The sequence below is a fragment of the Somniosus microcephalus genome, chromosome 3 (genome assembly GCF_052327205.1).
Source record: "Somniosus microcephalus isolate GS21.2 chromosome 3, FLI_Smic_1.0, whole genome shotgun sequence".
NCBI classification, from domain to species: Eukaryota; Metazoa; Chordata; class Chondrichthyes; order Squaliformes; family Somniosidae; genus Somniosus; species Somniosus microcephalus.
The window spans coordinates 165,437,476-165,459,246 of NC_140989.1; the positions used below are offsets into that span (position 1 = coordinate 165,437,476).

At 42.8% G+C, this 21,771-nt stretch overlaps 1 protein-coding gene across 4 annotated transcripts in view; it reads right to left on the reverse strand.

Annotated features, from left to right (window-relative positions):
* Positions 1-21,771, reverse strand: part of LOC147121525 (syntaxin-binding protein 5) — a 324,726-nt gene that overhangs the window by 186,096 nt on the left and 116,859 nt on the right. For all 4 annotated transcript variants that reach the window (XM_085981855.1, XM_085981856.1, XM_085981857.1 and 1 more), the window contains exons 5-6: positions 15,153-15,287; positions 10,842-10,905 (exon numbers count right to left, since the gene is read on the reverse strand). In XM_085981855.1, coding sequence (XP_085837981.1) covers positions 10,842-10,905; positions 15,153-15,287 — 199 coding nt within the window. The remainder of the gene's footprint in view (positions 1-10,841; positions 10,906-15,152; positions 15,288-21,771) is intronic.

A 21,771-nucleotide genomic window follows, 5' to 3' on the forward strand; every position in this document is an offset into this window, starting at 1 on the left:
GCTCCGCTACCCACAGGGCCATGACCTATCCGAACCTAGACTCATGTCCAAATTCCTGCCCGCTCCCCGTAACCCTTAATTCCCTTTTCTACTAGGAAACTGTCTATTTCTGTTTTAAATTTATGTAATGATGTAGCTTCGACAGCTTTTTGGGGCAGCATATTCCATGGACCTACCACCCTCTGAGTGAAGTAGTTCCTCCTCATCTCAGTTTTGAAAGAGCAGCCCCTTATTCTAAGACTATGCCCCCTAGTTCTAGTTTCACCCATCATCTGGAACATCCTCCCTGCATCCACCCGATCCAACCCCTTCATAATCTTATATGTTTCAATAAGATCGCCTCTCATTCTTCTGAACTCCAATGAGTAGAGTCCCAATCTACTCAACCTCTCCTCATATGTCCATCCCCTCATCCCCGGGATTAATCGAGTGAACCTTCTTTGTACTGACTCGAGAGCAAGTATGTCCTTTCTTAAGTATGGACACCAAAACTGTATGCAGTATTCCAGGTGCGGTCTCACCAATACCTTGTACAACTGAAGCAATACCTCCCTATTTTTATATTCTATCCCCCTAGCAATGAAAGCCAACATTCCATTGGCCTTCTTAATCACTTGCTGCACCTGCATACTAACCTTTTGAGTTTCGTGCACCAGGACCCCCAGATCCCTTTGTACTTCAGTACTTTCAAGTTTCTTGCTATTAAGATAATAACTTGCTCTACGATTTTTCCTGCCAAAGTGCATAACCTCACACTTTCCAGTATTGTATTCCATCTGCCAAATCTCTGCCCACTTACTTAGCCTGTCTATGTCCCCTTGCAGGTTTTTTATGTCCTCCTCACTCACTACTTTCCCTCCCATCTTAGTATCATCTGCAAACTTTGATGTGTTACACTCGGTCCCCTCCTCCAAATCGTTAATATAGATTGTAAAGAGTTGGGGACCCAGCACTGACCCCTGCGGAACACCACTGGTTACTGATTGCCAGTCTGAATATGAACCATTTATCCCAACTCTCTGCCTTCTGTTAGATAGCCAATCCTCTATCCATGCCAGAATATTACCCCCAATCCCGTGATTTTTTATCTTAAGCAATAATCTTTTGTGTGGCACCTTGTCAAATGCCTTTTGGAAGTCTAAATACACTACGTCCACTGGTTCACCTTTATCCACCCTATATGTTACTTCCTCAAAGAACTCCAGCAAATTTGTCAAACATGACTTCCCCTTCATAAAACCATGCTGACTTTGTCCTATTAAATTATGATTATCCAAATGTCCTGTTACTGTCTCCTTAATAATGGACTCCAAAATTTTACCTACCACAGATGTTAGGCTAACCGGTCTAAAGTTTCCAGCCTTCTGTCTACTGCCCTTTTTAAATAAGGGTGTTACATTAGCAGTTTTCCAGTCTGCCGGGACCTTTGCTGAGTCCAGGGAGTTTTGGAAGATTATTACCAATGCATCCACAATCCCTACCGCCACTTCCCTCAAAACCCTGGGATTTAAGCCATCAGGTCCAGGTGATTTATCCGCCTTGAGTCCCATTATTTTACCAAGTACTACTTCCTTAGTGATTTTAATCGTATTTAGCTCCTCCCCCCCCATAGCCCCCTGCTTGTCAAGTGTTGGGATATTCTTGGTGTCCTCTACTGTAAAGACTGATGTAAAATATTCATTCAGTGTTTTTGCCATCTCCATATTTGCCACCATTAATTTCCCGGTCTCATCCTCTAAGGGACCAACATTTACTTTAGCCACCCTTTTTCTTTTTATATAACTATAAAAACTCTTACTATCTGTCTTTATATTTTTTGCTAATTTACTTTCATAATGTATCTTCCCTTTCTTAATCAATCTTTTTGTTATCTTTTAAAGTTTTCCCAATCCTCTATCCTCCCACTAGATTTGGCTACCTTATATGCCCTTGTTTTTAGTCGAATACTCATCCAAACTCAGTACCCTGTCCCTGCCTTTTCCCCATATCCCTTGATCCCTTTAGCCTTAAGAAATATATCCAACTCTTTCTTGAATATATTTAATGAACTCGCCTCCACCGCCCTCTGTGGCAGAGAATTCCACAGGTTCACCACTCTCTGGGTGAAGAAATTCCTCATTTCAGTCCTAAATGTCCTACCCCTTATCCTTAGACTATGACCCCTGGTTCTGGACTCCCCGGCCATCAGAAACGTCCTTCCTGCATCTAGTCTGTCCAGACCTGACAGAATTTTATAGGTTTCGATGAGATCCCCTCTCAATCTTCTAAACTCCAGTGAGTATAAGCCCAATCGACACAATCTCTCCTCATACGTCATTCCTGCCATCCCAGGTATCAGCCTGGTGAATCTTCGCTGCACTCCCTCCATGGCAAGAACGTCCTTCCTCAGGTAAGGTGACCAAAACTGCACACAATATTCAAGGTGCGGTCTCACCAAGGCCCTATACAACTGTAGCAAGACATCCTTGTTCCTGTACTCGAACCCTCTTGCTACGAAGGCCAACATACCATTTGCCTTCTTAACCGCCTGCTGCACCTGCATGCTTACCTTCAGCGACTGGTGCACAAGGACACCCAGGTCTCTTTGCACTTCCCTTCTCCCAATCTATTGCCATTCAAATAATAATCTGCCTTCCTGTTTTTGCCACCAAAGTGGATAACCTCACATTTATCCACATTATAGTGCATTTGCCATGTTTCTGCCCAATCACCCAACCTGTCCAAATCGTACTGGAGTTTCCCGACATCCTCCTCGCAGCTTACCCTCCCGCCCAGCTTTGTGTCGTCTGCAAATTTGGAGATATTACATCCAATTCCCTCGTCCAGATCATTTATATATTGTGAACAGCTGGGGTCCTAGGACCGATCCTTGCGGTACCCCACTAGTCACTGCCTGCCACTCGGAAAACGACCCGTTTATTCCAACTCTTTGCTTTCTGTCCGCCAACCAGTTCTCTATCCAAGTCAATACCTTGCCCCCAATCCCATGTGCCTTAATTTTGCACGCTAATCTCTTGTGTGGGACCTTATCGAAAGCCTTCTGAAAGTCCAAATACACCACATCCACTGGTTCTCCCTTATCTATTTTACCAGTTACATCCTCAAAAAATTCCAGTAGATTAGTCAAGCATGATTTACCTTTTGTAAATCCATGTCGACTTTGTCCGATCCTGTCACTGCTTTCCAAGTGCTCTGCTATTACATCTTTTTTAATGGACTCTAGCATTTTCCCCACTACCGGTCTATAATTCCCCGCATTTTCTCTCCCAGCTTTTTTGAGTAGTGGGGTAACATTAGCTACCCCTCCAATCCATGGGTACCGTTCCAGAGTCTATCGAGTTCTGGAAGATGACCAGTAATGCATCAACTATCTCTAGGGCCACTTCCTTAAGTACCCTGGGATGTAGACCATCAGGCCCTGGGGATTAACGACAAAGGATTAATTAGCAATCTTGTTGTATGAGGCCCCTTGGGTCTGAGCGATCATAATATGATTGAATTCTTCATTAAGATGGAGAATGAAGTAGTTGACTCAGAGACTAGGGTCCTCAATTTAAATAAAGGAAACTACGATGGTCTGAGGAGCGAGTTGGGTAGGATTGATTGGGGAATGGCACTCAAAGGGTTGACGGTGGATAGGCAATGGCAAACATTCAAAGACCGAATGGATGAGCTACAGAACTTGTTCATCCCAGTTTGGCATAAAAATAAAACAAAAAAGGTGACTCAACCGTGGCGAACGAGGGAAATTAGGGATAGCATAAGACCCAAGGAGACAACATATAAATTGGCCAGAAAAAGCAATAATCCTGAGGATTGGGAGCAGTTTAGGATTCAACAAAGGAGGACAAAGGGATTAATTAAGAAAGGGAAAATAGAATATGAGAGTAAGCTTGCAGGGAACATAAAAACTAACTGTAAAAGCTTTTATAGATATGTGAAGAGAAAAAGATTGGTGAAGTCAAGCGTAGGTCCCTTGCAGTCAGAATCAGGGGAATTTATAATGGGAAACAAAGAAATGGCAGACCAACTAAATTCATACTTTGGTTCTGTCTTCACAAAGGAGGACACAAATAACCTCCCAGAGATGCCGGGGAACATAGGGCCTGATGAAAGGGTGGAACTGAAAGAAATCAGTATTTGTAGGGAAATGGTGTTAGGAAAATTGCTGGGACTAAAGGCCGATAAATCCCCAGGGCCTGATAATCTACATCCCAGGGTACCTAAGGAAGTGGCCCTGGAAATAGTAGATGCATTGCTGGTCATCTTCCAGAACTCGATAGACTCTGGAACAGTACCCATGGATTGGAGGGTAGCTAATGTTACCCCACTATTCAAAAAAGGTGGTAGAGAAAAAGCGGGGAATTATAGACCGGTAAGCCTGACATCGGTAGTGGGGAAAATGCTAGAATCTATTATAAAAGATGTAATAGCAGAGCACTTGGTAAGCAGTGACAGGATCGGACAAAGTCAACATGGATTTACAAAAGGTAAATCATGCTCGACTAATCTACTGGAATTTTTTGAGGATGTAACTGGTAAAATAGATAAGGGAGAACCAGTGGATGTGGTGTATTTGGACTTTCAGAAGGCTTTCGATAAGGTCCCACATAAGAGATTAGCGTGCAAAATTAAGGCACATGGGATTGGGGGCAAGGTATTGACTTGGATAGAGAACTGGTTGGCGGACAGAAAGCAAAGAGTTGGAATAAACGGGTCGTTTTCCGAGTGGCAGGCACTGATTAGTGGGGTACCGCAAGGATCGGTCCTAGGACCCCAGCTGTTCACAATATATATTAACGATCTGGACGAGGGAATTGGATGTAATATCTCCAAATTTGCAGACGACACAAAGCTGGGTGGGAGGGTAGGCTGTGAGGAGGATGTCATGAAACTCCAGTACGATTTGGACAGATTGGGTGATTGGGCAGAAACATGGCAAATGCACCATAATGTGGATAAATGTGAGGTTATCCACTTTGGTGGCAAAAACAGGAAGGCAGGTTATTATTTGAATGGCAATAGATTGGGAGAAGGGGAAATGCAAAGAGACCTGGGTGTTCTTGTGCACCAGTCGCTGAAGGTAAGCATGCAGGTGCAGCAGGCGGGTAAGAAGGCAAATGGTATGTTGGCCTTCGTAGCAAGAGGGTTCGAGTACAGGAACAAGGATGTCTTGCTACAGTTGTACAGGGCCTTGGTGAGACCGCACCTTGAGTACTGTGTGCAGTTTTGGTCGCCTTACCTGAGGAAGGACGTTCTTGCCATGGAAGGAGTGCAGCGAAGATTCACCAGGCTGATACCTGGGATGGCAGGAATGACGTATGAGGAGAGATTGTGTCAATTGGGCTTATACTCACTGGAGTTTAGAAGATTGAGGGGGGATCTCATCGAAACTTATAAAATTCTGTCAGGCCTGGACAGACTAGATGCAGGAAGGATGTTTCTGATGGCCGGGGAGTCCAGAACCAGGGGTCATAGTCTAAGGATAAGGGGTAAGCCATTTAGGACTGAAATGAGGAGGAATTTCTTCACCCAGAGAGTGGTGAACCTGTGGAATTCTCTGCCACAGAGGGCGGTGGAGGCCAGTTCATTAAGTATATTCAAGAAAGAGTTGGATATATTTCTTAAGGCTAAAGGGATCAAGGGATATGGGGAGAAGGCAGGGACAGGGTACTGAATTTGGATGATCAGCCATGATCTCATTGAATGGCGGAGCAGGCTCGAAGGGCCGAATGGCCTACTCCTGCTCCTATCTTCTATGTTTCTATTTCCCTACCTTCAATACTGAAAGTCTTGTGTGCAGCACATGCCATCACACAGTGTGTAATGATTTCCTGTCACTCATCTATAGTGACATTTATTCCAACCATGGTGAATTTATTCTATCACACCCAGCTAGGTCATTCTTCTCACATTTGACTCCCAGCCCCGACTTCCAATTTCTCAAGAGTGGGAAGTGATTTAAAACACAATGAAGAATTGAACAGCTCCATATTAGGTTTACATTTCTCCCTCCTACAATCAACTCTTTCTACAAATGTGAATCATTCTTAAAATGCCGAGTCTCTCTGTCGGAACATACTGATTCCACATTGTCTCCAACTTGTTAATTAACCTGTCCAGGGTGCAACCTGACCGCTGCCTGAACTCTAAACATTTCCAGAATGGAGAACAATTATACCTTTTGCCATAAAAAGTCCTTATAAGTGTACTCTGACTCACTGAACCCTATCCCAGGAAGTTCACCAATTATATTGAAAAGATCTGTCTAGCACACATTTCTCATCCAACAGTCTAATGCAAATCTAAATTTGTTCCACGTCAAATCCTATTTCTTCCACTTGACTGATGTGAAATTGAATCAGGACTCAAGTTTATTAACTGTAATTTAATCATATGCAAATTTAATAGAAAAGGTGAACTAAATTGCTCAAAACACTTAGGAAAAAAAATTGTCCATTATTTTCTTCCACTCTGCCTGTCAACTAATACGATAAAATTAGATTTTTAAACAGAATAAAGATGTTTAAAAAATACATATTGGCACAATAACAAGACTAAACTTAACTATGTGGCCTTAGATGGCCTCATCTCTTGGAAGCCTTGGAGTGATATCCTTGCCCATAGATTTGAATCTGCCAGTTGAAGGGAGTCTGAGCGTGTACAGTATGCACAGCAGGATTCTCTCAGTACAAGCGAAAAGTTAGGTCTGTGGTAGAACAGGTTTTTTTATTTGGTTTTGAGATTTTTTTAATGATTTGAAAGCAAGCTGCTGAGGAAATTTTCAGATAAAGTTACCAACTGCTTAAATTTGCAGTATGAGAAACACACACACACGAAAGTATTCTTTTTAGACATACTTAGAATTTTAAAATGATAACAGAATATTTTAGTTAATAGAATATTTCATTTTATTTTAAATCAGCGCCAAATGAAAACCCACTGACATTGAATTCTGAAAGCTTTCCTGGTAAACATTTCACAAAGAAGAGGCTAATTACAGTCAGCTGTGCTCCATTTATATTTTCAGATCAAAAACATAATAATTCACGTAGCTGTGCGGGGAAGGGAAAACCAATGAAGGAAAGATTGCATTTTCTTTGAGTACAGTGCTGCCAAAGTCCAGAACCTCTCTTCCGGCACTACCAGGACACAAACCCCTCTTCTCCAATGCTACAGCGTCCCTCAACCCCTTCCCTCCGCAATGTTGCTAAAGATCGGAAACCTACTACCAGTCTAGTCCAAGTGAAAATCTCAATAAACATATATAAAGTTTGCATGTGTTGCCCATCACACTTCTCTCAAAGCAAATTTTGCACCACACTTCATTTTTCTTTCTGAAAGAAAGACTTGCATTTATATAGCGTCCTTCACAACCTCAGGATGTCCCAAAGCTCTTTACAGCCAATGAAGTATTTTGAAGTGTAGTCACTGTTGTAATGTAGGAAATAAAACAAAGAAAGCGAACCATTTGCATTCGAGAAATATCTCCCCAGTAATAGAAAATACCTGTTTGATGGAGGAGGCAGGAGTCTGTTTATTAGTCAATTAGTGTTCAATTGATCTGAAGATATCATAAATAAATAGATCTTGCGACCTTAAGTGTCAGAATTATATAGTGCGCTACTGGTGTAGCGACCCTGCCCTTATAAAACAGCCATACGAGATCAGCTAGTTTTATATAATGAATAAATTATGCTTTGTAATATTACATTGTTTTATTGGGACTACACTCATAGTTTGAGGATTTCGGCCCAAACCTCAACTGAATCGCCGATGACAAGGCACGGAGCACCAGGGGAAGTTCCACTAGGATATTTTCGGAGCTGGGCTAAGAAACCTTTAGGGTCACATTGGGTTGAGATATTTTTGGGCTGGGCCTGGCTTGTCTAGTCCAGGATATTTTCAGACACAGCCAGGCCAGGATTAGATTAGATTTTTGTCAGATCAAGTGGGGCCATGCCATGCCAGGATACTTTCAGGCTGGGTGAGGATGACTTCCTTATAGTCTTTTCAAATCACTTGCCAATGATTATCTATTAATGGATAAAAAGACATGCTATTATTTCATTAAACTCCACATCGACTAGAATGACATAGGTTGGCAGGCTATTGAAAGGTATGAAGTGGGGGAAAAAACAGCCACAGGAAACAAACAAGCAGAACTGCCGACACAGTCCTTGCATGCAGCAGATTGCAGGCAGGAAGATAGCAATCTCCCACATCCTAGAACTGATAAGGCTGTGCAAAACTTGCAAAGAAAAAAAGACAAAGAACTTGAATTTATATAGCACCGTTCACATCAAAGTGCTTCACAACCAATTAATTACTTCATTTGTAAAGTAGTCACTAGTGTAATGTAGGCAAACACAACAGCAAATTTGCACACAGCAAGGTCCCACAAACAGCAATGATACACATGACCAGTTGGTGGTGTTGGTGCAGGGACAAATGTTGGCCAGGACACCTGAAGAACTCCCCTACTTTTCTTCAAATAGTGCTATCTGAACAGGCAGACAGGGCATCGGTTTTACGTTTCATTCAAATGATGGCACGTCCACAATGTAGCACTGAAGGGTTTTTTCTCATTTTTACATTACAATTCCCAGCCAATTCAACACATTTCAGGCTATGCTCACCAGCAACACCCTCTGCACATTTGTTTCTTCCAGCTCTTCACAAGATTTACAACATGCTAACAACCAGTAATTTATAGATCAAGTTGGATGTGCACTGGGCTGATTTTGCAGGTGGCACAAAAAAAAAATACTTGCAGGAACTGTGCCAAAGACTCGTGTATCTGTCACTGTAAAGACAATGAGTGGCACATTAGAAGCTCGTAGACACACTTTTGCCACAAGTCTGTTGGCTACAGATGACTTTGAATGTTTATGAACTAGTGCTCTCACACATCTGTGTGGTACTGCCTGATAACTGGTGAGCCTGGAGCTGGAATTACAGCTATGTGAACACTTGCGCAATCTGGAAATCTGGTTATCTTAGGATGTTTGAAGGCAGCACATGCATGCCAATCCAGCTGTCCAAGTAATTACTTGCACCTAAGCACAATCAGTGTAGAGGTGAGTGATGGCCAATATCTGGTGTTAACAAGAGACGGTGGCCTGACCCTCCTTAACTACACGTTAGCTGGCATACTGTTCTCTTCAAGATTCTTTTCTTACAGGTGGATTTTCCTGACTGTCAACATTTTCCAGTGTTGGGGAGGGCCTGAAATGGAAGCCCAATATGCGACTCTTCATAGAAGGTACTTCCTCCTTTTTTCTTTCTATCTCTGTGCATTAGGATTTCAATTCTGGCCTCTTACGCATCCCCGATTTTTATTGCTCAACCATTGGCGGCCGTACCTTCAGCTGTCTAGGCCCTAATCTCTGGAATTCCCTCCCTAAACCTCTCCTCTAAAATGCTCCTTAAAACCTACCTCTTTGACCAAGTTTTTGGTCACCTGACCCAATATTTCATGTGGCTCGGTGTCGAAGTTTGTTTGATAAGACTCCTGTGAAGCACCTTGGGACGTTTTACTATGTTAAAGGCGCTATATAAATGCAAGTTGTTGCTGTTGTGTATAGGGGTAATATTAGGGGAGTTTTGCACCAGTGATATTTTTTCATACCCAAGAACAAAAATGGCAGGCTTTTTCGTCGTGCTAAGTTTTAATACCTCTAGTCCACTGCTTCCTTGTTTCATGAAAGTTTGAACAGATTTTGAGGCCTCTATGATTTAACAAAAAATACTGGAAGCAGTTTGTCGATTGGTACGAAAGGAACACCTTGTTCAAAATTCAAGAGCAGCGGTAACACAAGACCCTAAAACTTTGAAATGTTAACATAAAACAATGCAATGCTTTTGCAAGAGTATCACTCAAATGCTGCACAACAAACACATATGACTGTTGCAGATAGAAAAAAAAAATGGGCTAAAAAAGAATAAGAAAAAAAAAAGACAAGACTTGCATTGAAATAGCACCTTTCATGACCACTGGACGTCCCAAAGCGCTTTACAGCCAATGAAGTGCTTTTTTTTTGTTTTGTTTTTTTGGGAAGTGTAGTCTCTGTTGTAATTTAGGAAATGTGGCAGCCAACTCACGCACAGCAAGTTCCCAAAAACAGCAATGGGATAATGACCAGATAATCTGTTTCTGTTATGTTGGCTGAGGGATAAATATTGGGCAGGACACCAGGGATAGCTCCCCTGCTCGTCTTCGAAATAGTGTCACGAGACCAGACAGGTTTAACGTCTCATCCAAAAGATGGCACCTCCGACAGTGCAGCACTCCCTCAGTACTTTACTGGAGTGTCAGCCTAGATTTTTGTGCTCAAGTCTCTGGAGTAGGACTTGAACCCACAACTTTCTGACTCAGAGGCGAGAGTGCTATAACTGAGCCACTGGAAAAGGCAGTAGCGAGATATTTTTTATATAGATCCAGGCAAAGAGCAATGAGACATATCTTTCTGAAAACAAAGAGCTAAGTACAATGTAAAACACTGCACCAAGGCCTACGAACTTTCAGAACAAACTACATAGTGCAGGGAATACAAACTTAATTGAATAATTTAAAATGGAGAGAGAGATTCCTAATACAAAAAGGCAATCGTCTTGTAGGTTTGGTACTGAGGCAGATAACAGGAACAATATGGGTCAGTTTTGGTTAGAATATCGCCAAGAACAGGATGAGCTGGCAGGAATGAGTGTAGGATGTTCAGTGACTGCAGTATGAATGATACAGTTCATGCGAAATCCATCAACTCCCACAACATTTTTTCACGTTACTTTGCCGTTGAGGCTAATTTTAAGCAGTTACCCATTGTGTGAGTCACATATACCTTGCCTTCATCCATGGGGTTGTCACTGATGTGGACAATTAGTCCCGGGTGGGTTTTTGATGATCTGCAATTAAAACATTAATTTAGCTATAAAAAAGGGGAAAAACATGGTGGTGCAAAACTTTCAAACAGTATAGAAAATGGCTATTAGATTACAACATGCTCAAACAGTAACTATTCACAGTGACTACTGCATTCAGCTAGTTTCTAAGGCTGAAAGATGCCAAATTATTAAATTATTCAGCTGCCATTACTGTTCTGCTGAATTAAACTACATTATGTGGCATGTATTAAACACCCTTATGCAACTCATCCCATAACTGCAGATTTAACTGTTTTTGACATGAGCGTCACTATAGCTGCAGGACACCAGATCTTCAGCCCAATTTGCAAGCCTTTAGTCTCCCTGAGAATACAATTATTAAAACCAGTTACAACTTTAGATAAGATTTAAATTTATTCAAAAATATTCAACCAAATTAATGCATGATTATAAAGAGTCAGTGTCAAAACAGAAGCAGACAGTAGTCAGACAAACCGGCTGACCGGCAGTCTGACCAACCGGCAGAATGGGCAGCATTCAGACAAACTGATTAGTCAGGTGCCAATCAGACAAAAACTTGTAATCGCAGCGAACATCCTGAATTTATATAGCACCTTTAACAGAAAAACATCACGAGGAACTTCAGAGAGCTAAGTGGAAAAGGGACACTGAGGAAGAAGTTAGGAGGGGGTGACCAACAGCTTGGCAGAAGAGGTGGGTTTGAAGGACATTAAAGGAGGAGAGGAACATAGACGTTTAGAGAGGGAATTCCACGGCATAGGGCCTAGACGGCTGGGGTAAAAGGAGGAGTAGTGCACAAGAGGCTGGAGGCAGAGCAACGGAGAGGGAGGGGAGGGTTTTAGAGATAGGGAGGGGAATGGCTCTGAAGAGATTTAAACAAGGATGAGAATTTTAAATGTGTGGCATCGGGAGAACGGGTGCCAATGTAGGTCAGCAGAGATGGGGTGAAAGGTGAGTGGAACTTGATGCAGGACAGGATACTAGCAAAAGAGTTTTGAACAAACTGGAGTTCATGGAGGGTGGTGGATGAGAGGCCGGTCAGAAGAGTAAACAAGCTTGCAGGTGATGAACAGCATGGATGAGGGCTTCAGTGGTAAATGGACTGAAGTAGAGGTGGAGGCGGTCTTTGTGATAGAGGGATATGAAGTTGGAAGCTTGGTTCAGTGTCCAACAGGATGCAGAGGTTGCGAGCAGTCCCGTTCTGTCCAAGGGATCAACCAAGGTGGAAAGTGGAGTCGGCGGCAAGGGTAAAGAGCTGGGTGTCATTGGCATATAGGTGGAAGCTAACGCCATGTCTGTGGATGATGTGGCCAAGGGAAAGCATGTAGATGAGGAGGAGGAGGGACCTAGGATGGATCCATTGGTAGAGATATTATGGCTAAGATCAGATAGGTAATAGCAGAACTAAGCGAGGATAGTCCCACTGCACTAGACATTGGAGGAGAATGGTGTGGTCAACTGTGTCAAAGGTTACAGAGAGGTTGAGTAGGCACAATGCACAATTATCACAATCACAGAGAATGTCATTTATGACTTTGGTTCGGGCCATTTCGATGCCGTGTAAGAAATGGAAGCCTGATTGCAAGAAGTTGCAGGAGAGAAGGGCACAGATCTGGGAGGCGACAACAAGTTCAAGGACCTTCGAAAGGAGTGCCCTGTAGACCAAGTAGCTTGCCAGTAACTGGAATTCTAGTGTTCTAGTTCCTGCGCGCCTGGGCAGTATACTTCATGCAAACATATAAATTACTACAGTCCAAAAAAGCACGAGAGAGGAGCCCAAGAACACATTAGAGACACTATCTATTTCTTTTGACTGTTCTGTGTGAGACAAGATCTTGTCCATCTATGCAGGTAATTAAAGATCTTGCACGCGCCCACTATCACACCTGAAAGATTACGGCCTCAAAATATCACACGAAACCAACTAAATAATCTCCTTATACTTCTTTTGGCCACCATTTTCCTTCTTTCGGGCCAGTGTGCTTAGCTAAAAACATTTGTAGTACAGGTAGAACGTCCTGAATCCGGCAACCTCGGGACTGAGGCCGAGCCGGTTTTTGGGTTTTTCCAGACTTCGGAACATGTTTCAGATGTCCGAAATCTGGAAACACCCGAGCCCAGGTTGCAATATTTCCGGACTTCGGACATCAGAAACACGTGCCGAGTCCGGAAATGCCTGGGCCCCAGTTGCGCTATTTCCGGTTTTTGGTAAGCCTCCCTCAGGATGTCCAGATTCCGGAACATTTTACGGATTCCGGACCCCTGCCACTAATCGTCCCGGAGTCCGGAACTCCGGATTTGGGACGTTCAACCTGCATAACAAAAAAAGGCCACAATTTGGAAAATTTAATTGGCCATTTAATTTCAGGAATGCCTGCGAAATGTTTTCGCCACATAGCCCTCTGACTGAGGCTTAATTTTTATTAGGTAAGGGTATCAAGGGATATGGAGCTAAGGCGGGTAAATGGAGTTGAGGTACAGATCAACCATGATCTAACTGAATGGCGGAATAGGCTCAAGAGACTGAACGGCCTACTTCTGCTCTTATGTATTTGATGTTTATGTTGGAATACTATTTTGGGGTCAAAGGAAACTTGGAAAAAGGTGTTTTTATGAGGAAACAGAAAACAAGAACATTCATTAGTCCATGATAATATCCATTCACATAGCTACCATGGACCAATCCAATCCCCCAAATAAATTTGACCACGTTGGATATTGTACCTATTGGTGATTTTTAAAAATTTACTTCCCCATCTGCCCAACAGAGTTCCTGCTTACTTCTCAAAGAAGTCGGACAATTGGCATGAGTTGTACAAACAAAGTGTAAGCAAGGTTTCAACTCAAGTCATTAAAAAAAACTATTGGCGCGTAGCTGAGCTTCTGAACAAAGGTTCAATCCTTTCTGCAATGAGGCCCTTTTCAGTCTGTGTTCTTGTGACTGGCTATTTCCTTTGAACATCTCAGCCATCTAAAACCAGTATTATCTATCATTTCTACATAGATAAAATTTCTCACTAATTGTGCACATCCACATTGGAGGACGACACAAACCTACAGTATATAAGATTAGGGTGGTCTAATTGAGGGGTTCAGGGTAGATAGAGAGAATTATTTCATCTGGTGAGTTGGGGGACGGGGGAGTCTAGAACAATTAGAGCTCAGCCATTCAGGCATAATGTCAGGAAGCACTGCTTCATACAAAGGGTAGTGGAAATCTGGAAAACTCCCCCCCAAAAAGCTATTGAGGCTGGGGGTCAAATGAAAATTTCAAAACTGAGAAATATTTTTGTTAGGTATGACCATCAAGGGTTATGGAACCAAGGTGGGTAAATGGAATTGAGGTACAGATCAGCCATTATCTAATTGAATGGTGAAACAGGTTTGAGGGGCTGAATGGCCTATAAATTAAACAGGTTTAATAGTGAGTAGTTAAGTGAACAGTAGCAAAGACAAACAGAAGATTTACAGTCATATACAAACTTTAACTATTCCTCCTCGGATAAACCTATAAAAAATAGCACGTGCATTTTCTGCTCTAAAACGCAATAGAAAACTGGAATTGAAACAGGGTCTCTGAGTATAACTTTACATGTTAATCACTGCTAACCTTTCATAGAGCTTCCCTACCTCTCTCTCGCTCTCTGACAGCTTCAGCAGGGCTGAAAAAACTGGCCTCGGCCTTCCTGAAATACACTTGCAAAATCCTTTGAAATTTGATCAGAACAAAGAAAATAATAAGTGTCTAAGACTCAGAGCTGCCATTTAAAACATCAATTTTAAAGGACACATAGGATGTTTGTATTTGAACTGATTGGCTTGACCACACATCCCCCACCCCCCTCCATCTTGAGAACACACTGATCTGTTTCAAACACTTTGGATGAGCCATGAGGAATTCCTTCATCTAAGAACAATGATACTGGTAAAGATTTGCATATGAAAACCTTCCTAAACCACATCACAAACACTGTGTCTAATGTATATTAGCCAACTGCACCATTCCTTTAATTGAAACTGATTTTAACCCTGTATGTACAATAAGAAAAGCTAATTGACAAAAATAATTCATCTTTTCCGCACCAAATTAAAGCATCTGTATTGGGGCTAGGGATGTAATCAAAACTTGACAAAATTTGCTGAGCTTGTATGTGTAAACAAGCACACATATTACCCTGATAATACTGTGTAAAGGAGGTTTCCAAGAGAGAAACATTATCAACCATGCACAAGAATGAAGCACTCACAGTTCGATGGCTTTATTCCACATAATGACGTAGCCTGAGAGTGTGAAAGACTCCACGTTGACAATATGTACATTGCCTCTTTCTGTGCCAACATACAACCATTTACTCTGGAAGGGCAGATGGCAAAAGGTTATCCTGTAGGGAAGAAAAAATGTTGAATGTAAACATTACCCACAGATTTTATTCATAAATTTAATGAAAGAATATTCACTTAAAACAGCTCCCAAATATATTTTAAATAAAAATATGAATATATTGATTGAGGGATGGTAGTGGTACTGGACTAGCAACTCACAGGTTGAGTGTTCAAGGCCCACCATGGCCAATTGTGAAATTTAATTCAATAAATATGGTAATTTGACCACGAGAGCTGTTGTAAAAACCCAACTGGTTCACGAATATCCTTCAGGCAAGTGAACTTGCCATCCCCACCCGGTCTGGCACGGTGGCATAGTGGTTAGCACTGTTGCCTCACAGCGCCAGGGACCCGGGTTCAAATCTGGCCTCGGGCGACTGTCTGTGTGGAGTTTGCACATTCTCCCTGTGTCTGCGTGGGTTTCCTCCGGGTGCTCCCGTTTCCTCCCACAGTCCAAAGATGTGCAGGTTAGGTTGATTTGGCTATGTTAAATTGACCCTTAATGTTAGGGGATTAAATACGTGGGGTTACAGGGATAGGGTGGGATATGTGTCGGTGCAGGCTCGATGGGCCGAAATGGCCTCTATCTGCACTGTGGGGATACTGTGTATACTGTGTGTGTACACGTGACTCTGGTCTCACTGTCTGATTGACTCTGCGCGATTCTCTGAAGTGGCACAGCAAACCACTCAGTTGTAACAACCATTGTTATCTTCAAAGAAAGCACTCTGCCAGCAATTCCTCACAGTAACCAGAGATGTTACCCGCATCCCCAGAATACATTTTGTTTTTTTGTTTTTTTTTTAAATGATGCAATCATCATAAATCGTACATTCTATCTGGACAATGCTTCATCTAGTTTTGATCAAAACTTATCGCAGAGCAAATACAACCAGGGCTAGAATTCCAGCCACTTGAAATGTATATTCACTGATCATTTTACACAGCACAATCAGTACTGCAAAAGTATAGTCATTGCAGAGTGTAGGACCTGGCCAACAGTGAATTGCTGGAGCTGAATGGCCTTCATCAGACCTACATTCCTTTGCAGCCATGCGCATCCACAGTATATACCACAGATTCAAAGTGTAACACTGCCATGTTGATTTTAGAGGGGGATGTGAAGCAAGTACTTTTCCCACTTCTGTGCCTCAAACATTTTTAACTACCACCTATGTTTACTGAATAGTCCTTAGCCGAAGGGACCTCCATAAACTCGAGGACAAAAATGAAGCAAATGCAGGTTACCGCCACATGGGAGGGGAATCCTTGCTAATTGCCATGCAGCTGATCTATTCAAAGTTTATATATATTTGCAGTTAACGGTCTTCTGTCTTTTTAATGCAGTCCAACATTCAAAAGACCACCCATAGGACACTCTCACTTCAACTACATACTTGACATGTAATTCCCATTAAGTAAATAGCTTGTAGATAAAATAATGTTACCATGTTTAAAACCCAGACTAGTCAACAGAATCTCCTTTTCTACAAGTTACCAAAACGCAGTAAATTTAGAATTGTACGAGTTCATATTTTGGGAAAGAAATCTTCCACTAAGTTCAAATAAATGTAAAATCGCACAGTAGAAATATCCGACTAATTATTGATGTGAGTATATTTACAGAAAGTTTTGCTAAAACTTGAGGTAAGGGACGTACAAGTTTTTGGGCAATTTTATACTACAAATATAGAGGTCAACTGGACTAGTTGGAAAGAACTGATGCCTCTAATTAATTTCATTGCAATTCACTGAAACCCATATACTCTCAACGCTATAGTACCTGTCGGATGATACCTGCAGCTCCTGTGAGCTTTGTGACCCTTTCACCTACTGCACTAGATTAATCTGTTGTATAACGAAGAAAAGTGAATCGCAAACTTTGAAAGCGCTGTCTAATGCGTTACAACAAAAAACCGAGCAATGAAGGCTGCTGTTCAACTGATACGACAAAATCGCGATCTGACGCGATGATGTCATCACGTGGGTCATGTGACGTCCCAACAGCGGGAAACGTGATGACATCATGACGTCAGAGGTAGAGGGCGTTTCCAGCTAGTCCTCGTGTGGAGTGATAGTGAATAGACCTGTTTAGAGCTTCTCCTGCATTTTCTTGTTTTGTAAAGTTTTAGTACATTAAACTCAGTTTGTTAACTACTAGTGAGTTTATTAGATTCTTTGCTAAGAGTGCAGAGACTCCCTACAATGTCCAATTTTATTCACGATTCCCCTAAAAACCAAGACCGTTGATAATTAAGATTATAAAGACAACAATCTGCAAGACTACCTTTCTGCTGATCTTTTCCCCAGTACTACTATATTTTGCAGTGATCAAGTCCAACAGATTAGTTGTTCCCTCCACCGCTACTGTTCAAAATCCGATTTCAATCGTTCCACCATTAGTGGCCATGCCTTCAGCTGCATCGGTTCCAAGCTCTGGAATTCCCTCCCCAAACCTCTCCGCCTCTTAAGACACTCCTTAAAACCTACCTCTTTAACCAGGTTTTTGGTCATCTGCCCTAACATCTCCTTATATGGCTTGGTGTCAAGTTTTGTTTTTGATAACGCTCCTGTGAAGCGCCTTGGGACATTTTATGACGTTAAAGGCATTATATAAATGTAAGTTGTTGGTGTTATCCAAAGCTACATTGGCTCTTCAGTGCTCATGGGTAATCCATGGCTATCTTGGCTCTTCAATGCTCAGTTTGGTTATCCACAGCTACCTTGACTTGCTCCATGCTCATTGTTTTGCTATGGTGATTTAATTTTTTTTGACATTCCTAAATGATCTATCGGCTCAACTTCATTCCCCAGCTGTCCCAATTTGCTGATGTTCATTGTAGCACAAGTCATCTGACTTTTTAAAAACAATGCTCACATGATGATCAGTGCTGTACAAACCTCAAGACAGTTCCACAGCTGTCTTCACATTATTGGCTGCTTTGTTCAGCCCATGAATTAAAGTCCAACACAAATAATTTCTAGATGGTCATCCTTTAACAACCTAATACCACTACTATGCCATCCTCGGTCCCTCATCACATTCGGGTATAAATTTCTGTCAGTTCCCTGTTGTGATGGATGGGTACACTTGTAACATACTGTGCATTTGTATTTCAAAGACAGTGTTAATATACAGATTTTAAAATATTTTCCCGAGGACAAGGTTCTTTTCCTTCGTTGCAATTCAAGTGATTCACTCAAACGTCTGTGGGTAAGCAAATTTACATTTCTGCAACAGTCTTCATATAGAAAAACACACCTCAGGAGAGAGGAAAGTGTTAGATCCATGATTCTTTAAATAGGATGTTTCCCCGAGAACTACACGGAGGCTGTAACTTAACAATCAACAGGTGTTTACTAGAGTCGTCTCACGACTGACGTACAGAAGCCTGCTCCGGCTTTATATACAGGTGTGGTCACTGCCAGTACTACAGTATACAGGAGCTGTAAAACAGTTCTCTCTTAAAAAGGTACATACGCAACAATTCCTCCCCTTTTAGATTAACAGTACCATAACATTCATTTAACAATTAACATTTTTAACATGCAACATTAACTGAAAATAGTCCATTTATAAATTCAGTCTTGGGGCGGCTTCCTGATCCTTTCTGGATAGCGCCTTCCACGAGGTTCTTGTTCTTGGTGCGGAGGCGATTCTGGCCCCCTTTCGTCGGTTAGTTCATCAGTTTCCACTGCTACGGTTTCTGTGGTAGATGCTACCGGTATGTCGGGTTCATCCCCAGGTATGCGAGATATGGGTTTGACTCGTTCCTGTGACGCTAAGATCTGGTCGACGTGGCGTCTCACAATGTTCTCCCCGACATCCACTGTGTACATTAATGGCCCCTGCCGTGTGCATATCGTTCCGGGTTGCCATTTCTCTGTTCGGTAGTCACGGGCCAAGACTGGTTGTCCTACATTGAAGCTCCTTGTCGGCTTCTCATTGATGTGCTGGAATAGTTTATCCTCAACATTTCTTCGCACATTTGGTCTGAGCAAATCCAGACGAGATCTCAACCTTCGGTTAAAGAACATCATGGCCGGGGTCTGGTTGGTAACTGCATGTGTCGCATTTCTGTAGGCTAACAGGAAATTGTCCACCTTATGCTGTAGTGGAATTTCATCGTCGCACATGGCCTTTATTGTACGAACCTCTCAGCCAATCCATTTGTGGCTGGATGATACGGGGCGGATGTGTAATGCCTTACCCCATTCCTTCTCATAAATTTCCGAAACTCTTCGGACACAAACTGTGGTCCATTATCAGAGCAAATCTGCTCTGGCAAGCCGTTCCTGGCAAATATGGTCCGTAGGACTGCAATCATTTTCTCTGTAGTGGTCGAGGACATTTTTATCACCTCAGGCCATTTCGACTGCTATTAAGAACATTGAGTCCATGAATGGACCAGCAAAATCAATATGCACCCATTGCCACGGAGAGGAGGGCCACTCCCATGGGTGTAGAGGGGCATTTGGTGGTGCATTTTGGACCTTCTGGCATCCTGAGCAGCTCTTGGTTAGGTCCTCGATTTGTCGATCAATCCCCGGCCACCACACAAGCCCGAGCAAGGCTTTTCATTTTTACCCCTCCCAGATGCCCTTCGTGAAGCTCATTGAGCACTCTCTCCCTTAACTTGGGTGGAATCACCACTCGGGATCCACACATCACTGTCCCCTGGCATACTGACAGCTGTTCTCTTCTGGATGAGAATGCTGGCAACAGTGAGTCGCCATGTGTTGGCCATCCCCTCACCGTCAAATCATATACCCGAGACAGTGTCGGATCATTGTGGGTCTCCTTCTCTATATCCGCGTTAGTTACTGGCAATCGTTCAATTATTGATGAATAAAATCTCTCGATAGGGTCCACTGCTGGTGCTTCCTCCACAGTAGGCAGTGGCAAGCGTGATAGCCCATCAGCGTTTCCATGCTGTTTCGTGCCTTTATATTCTATTTCATATTGATTCGCCCCTAGAAACAGGGACCATCTTTGTAACCGTTGTGCAGTCATCACTGGAACGCCGCCCTTAGGATTAAAGATGGAGACAAGTGGTTGGTGGTCAGTCAGCAAGGTGAACTTCTGCCCATGCAGATAGTGGTTGAATTTTTTTTACTCCCCATACTAGGCTGAGGGCCTCCCTGTCGATCTGGGCGTAGTTGCGCTCGGCCGAGGTTAGTGACCGAGACGCAAAGGCTACTGGCCTCTCCAACCCATCTGGGAATTTGTGCGACAGCACCGCTCCAATACCATAGGGTGATGCATCACATGCCAACCGAATTGGTAGTGCTGGGTTGAAATGGGCCAACACCTCTTCTGATGTGATCAATTCTTCGCACTTCTGGAAAGCTCGTTTACATTTATCATTCCACTTCCATGGTACCCCCATTTGCAGTAGGGTATTCAGTGGGTGTACCACTGTAGACAAATTTGATAAGAACTTATGGTAGTAGTTTACCAGCCCGAGGAACGACCTCAGTTGTGACACATTTTCCAGTGCTGGAGCCTTGACTACTGCCTCAATCTTTTCAGGAGACTTATGTAACCCTTCATCAATAATGTGGCCACAATACGAGATCTGCTTCTGGAAAAACTCACACTTGTGGCGATTAGCTCGTAGCCCATATTCCTTTAATCTAGTGAGCACCTTCTCCAGGTTGGCGAGGTGATCACTGTCATTTTCGCCCGTGACCAGGATGTCATCCAAATAACACTGGGTCCCTGGAATCCCTTGCAGGACTTGATCCATTGCCCTTTGCCAAATAGCCGGAGCCGATGCTACCCCGAACACCAGTCGGTTGTATTGATAGATCTTTATGAGTGTTGATCGTGAGGTATTGTTTCGAGGCTTCTTCTACCTCCATTTGCAAGTACGCCTGGGCCAGATCAATTTTGGTGAAGCGTTTAACTCCAGATAGCGAGGCGAAAATATCCTCAATCCTTGGAAGCGGATATTGTACCGTGTGAACGACTGGGTTCACTGTCACCTTAAAATCCCCACAGATGCGGACCTTCTTTGGTTTCCCAGGCGTATTACTCAACGACTTCTTCATTACAGGGATGATGGGTGTAGCCCACTCGCTCCAGTCTACTTTGGACAGTACTCCTGAACGTTCCAACCCTTCCAGCTCTGCTTCAACGGCTGGTTGGATCGCATATGGCACCGGTCTGGCCTTAAAAAACTTTGGACTTGCATTTTCCTCTATTTTAATCGTTGCTGTTATGCCTTTTAGTGTTCCGAGTCCCTCCTGGAACACTTCTTTTGCATCAGTTAGCATTTTTGACAGTCGTCCAGGTGTGGCGTCGTCATCCTTTTTGGCCTCAACCTTCAGTGCCTGTATGGAATGCCAATCTAATTGCATCTTCCGGATCCATTCACGTCCTAGTAGTGGTGGTCCTCCATCTGGCAATACATATAGGTCCAGTTTAGGTATTTCCTGGCCTTTGTATATCACTTTCACCCTTATTTTTCCTTTGGGGTA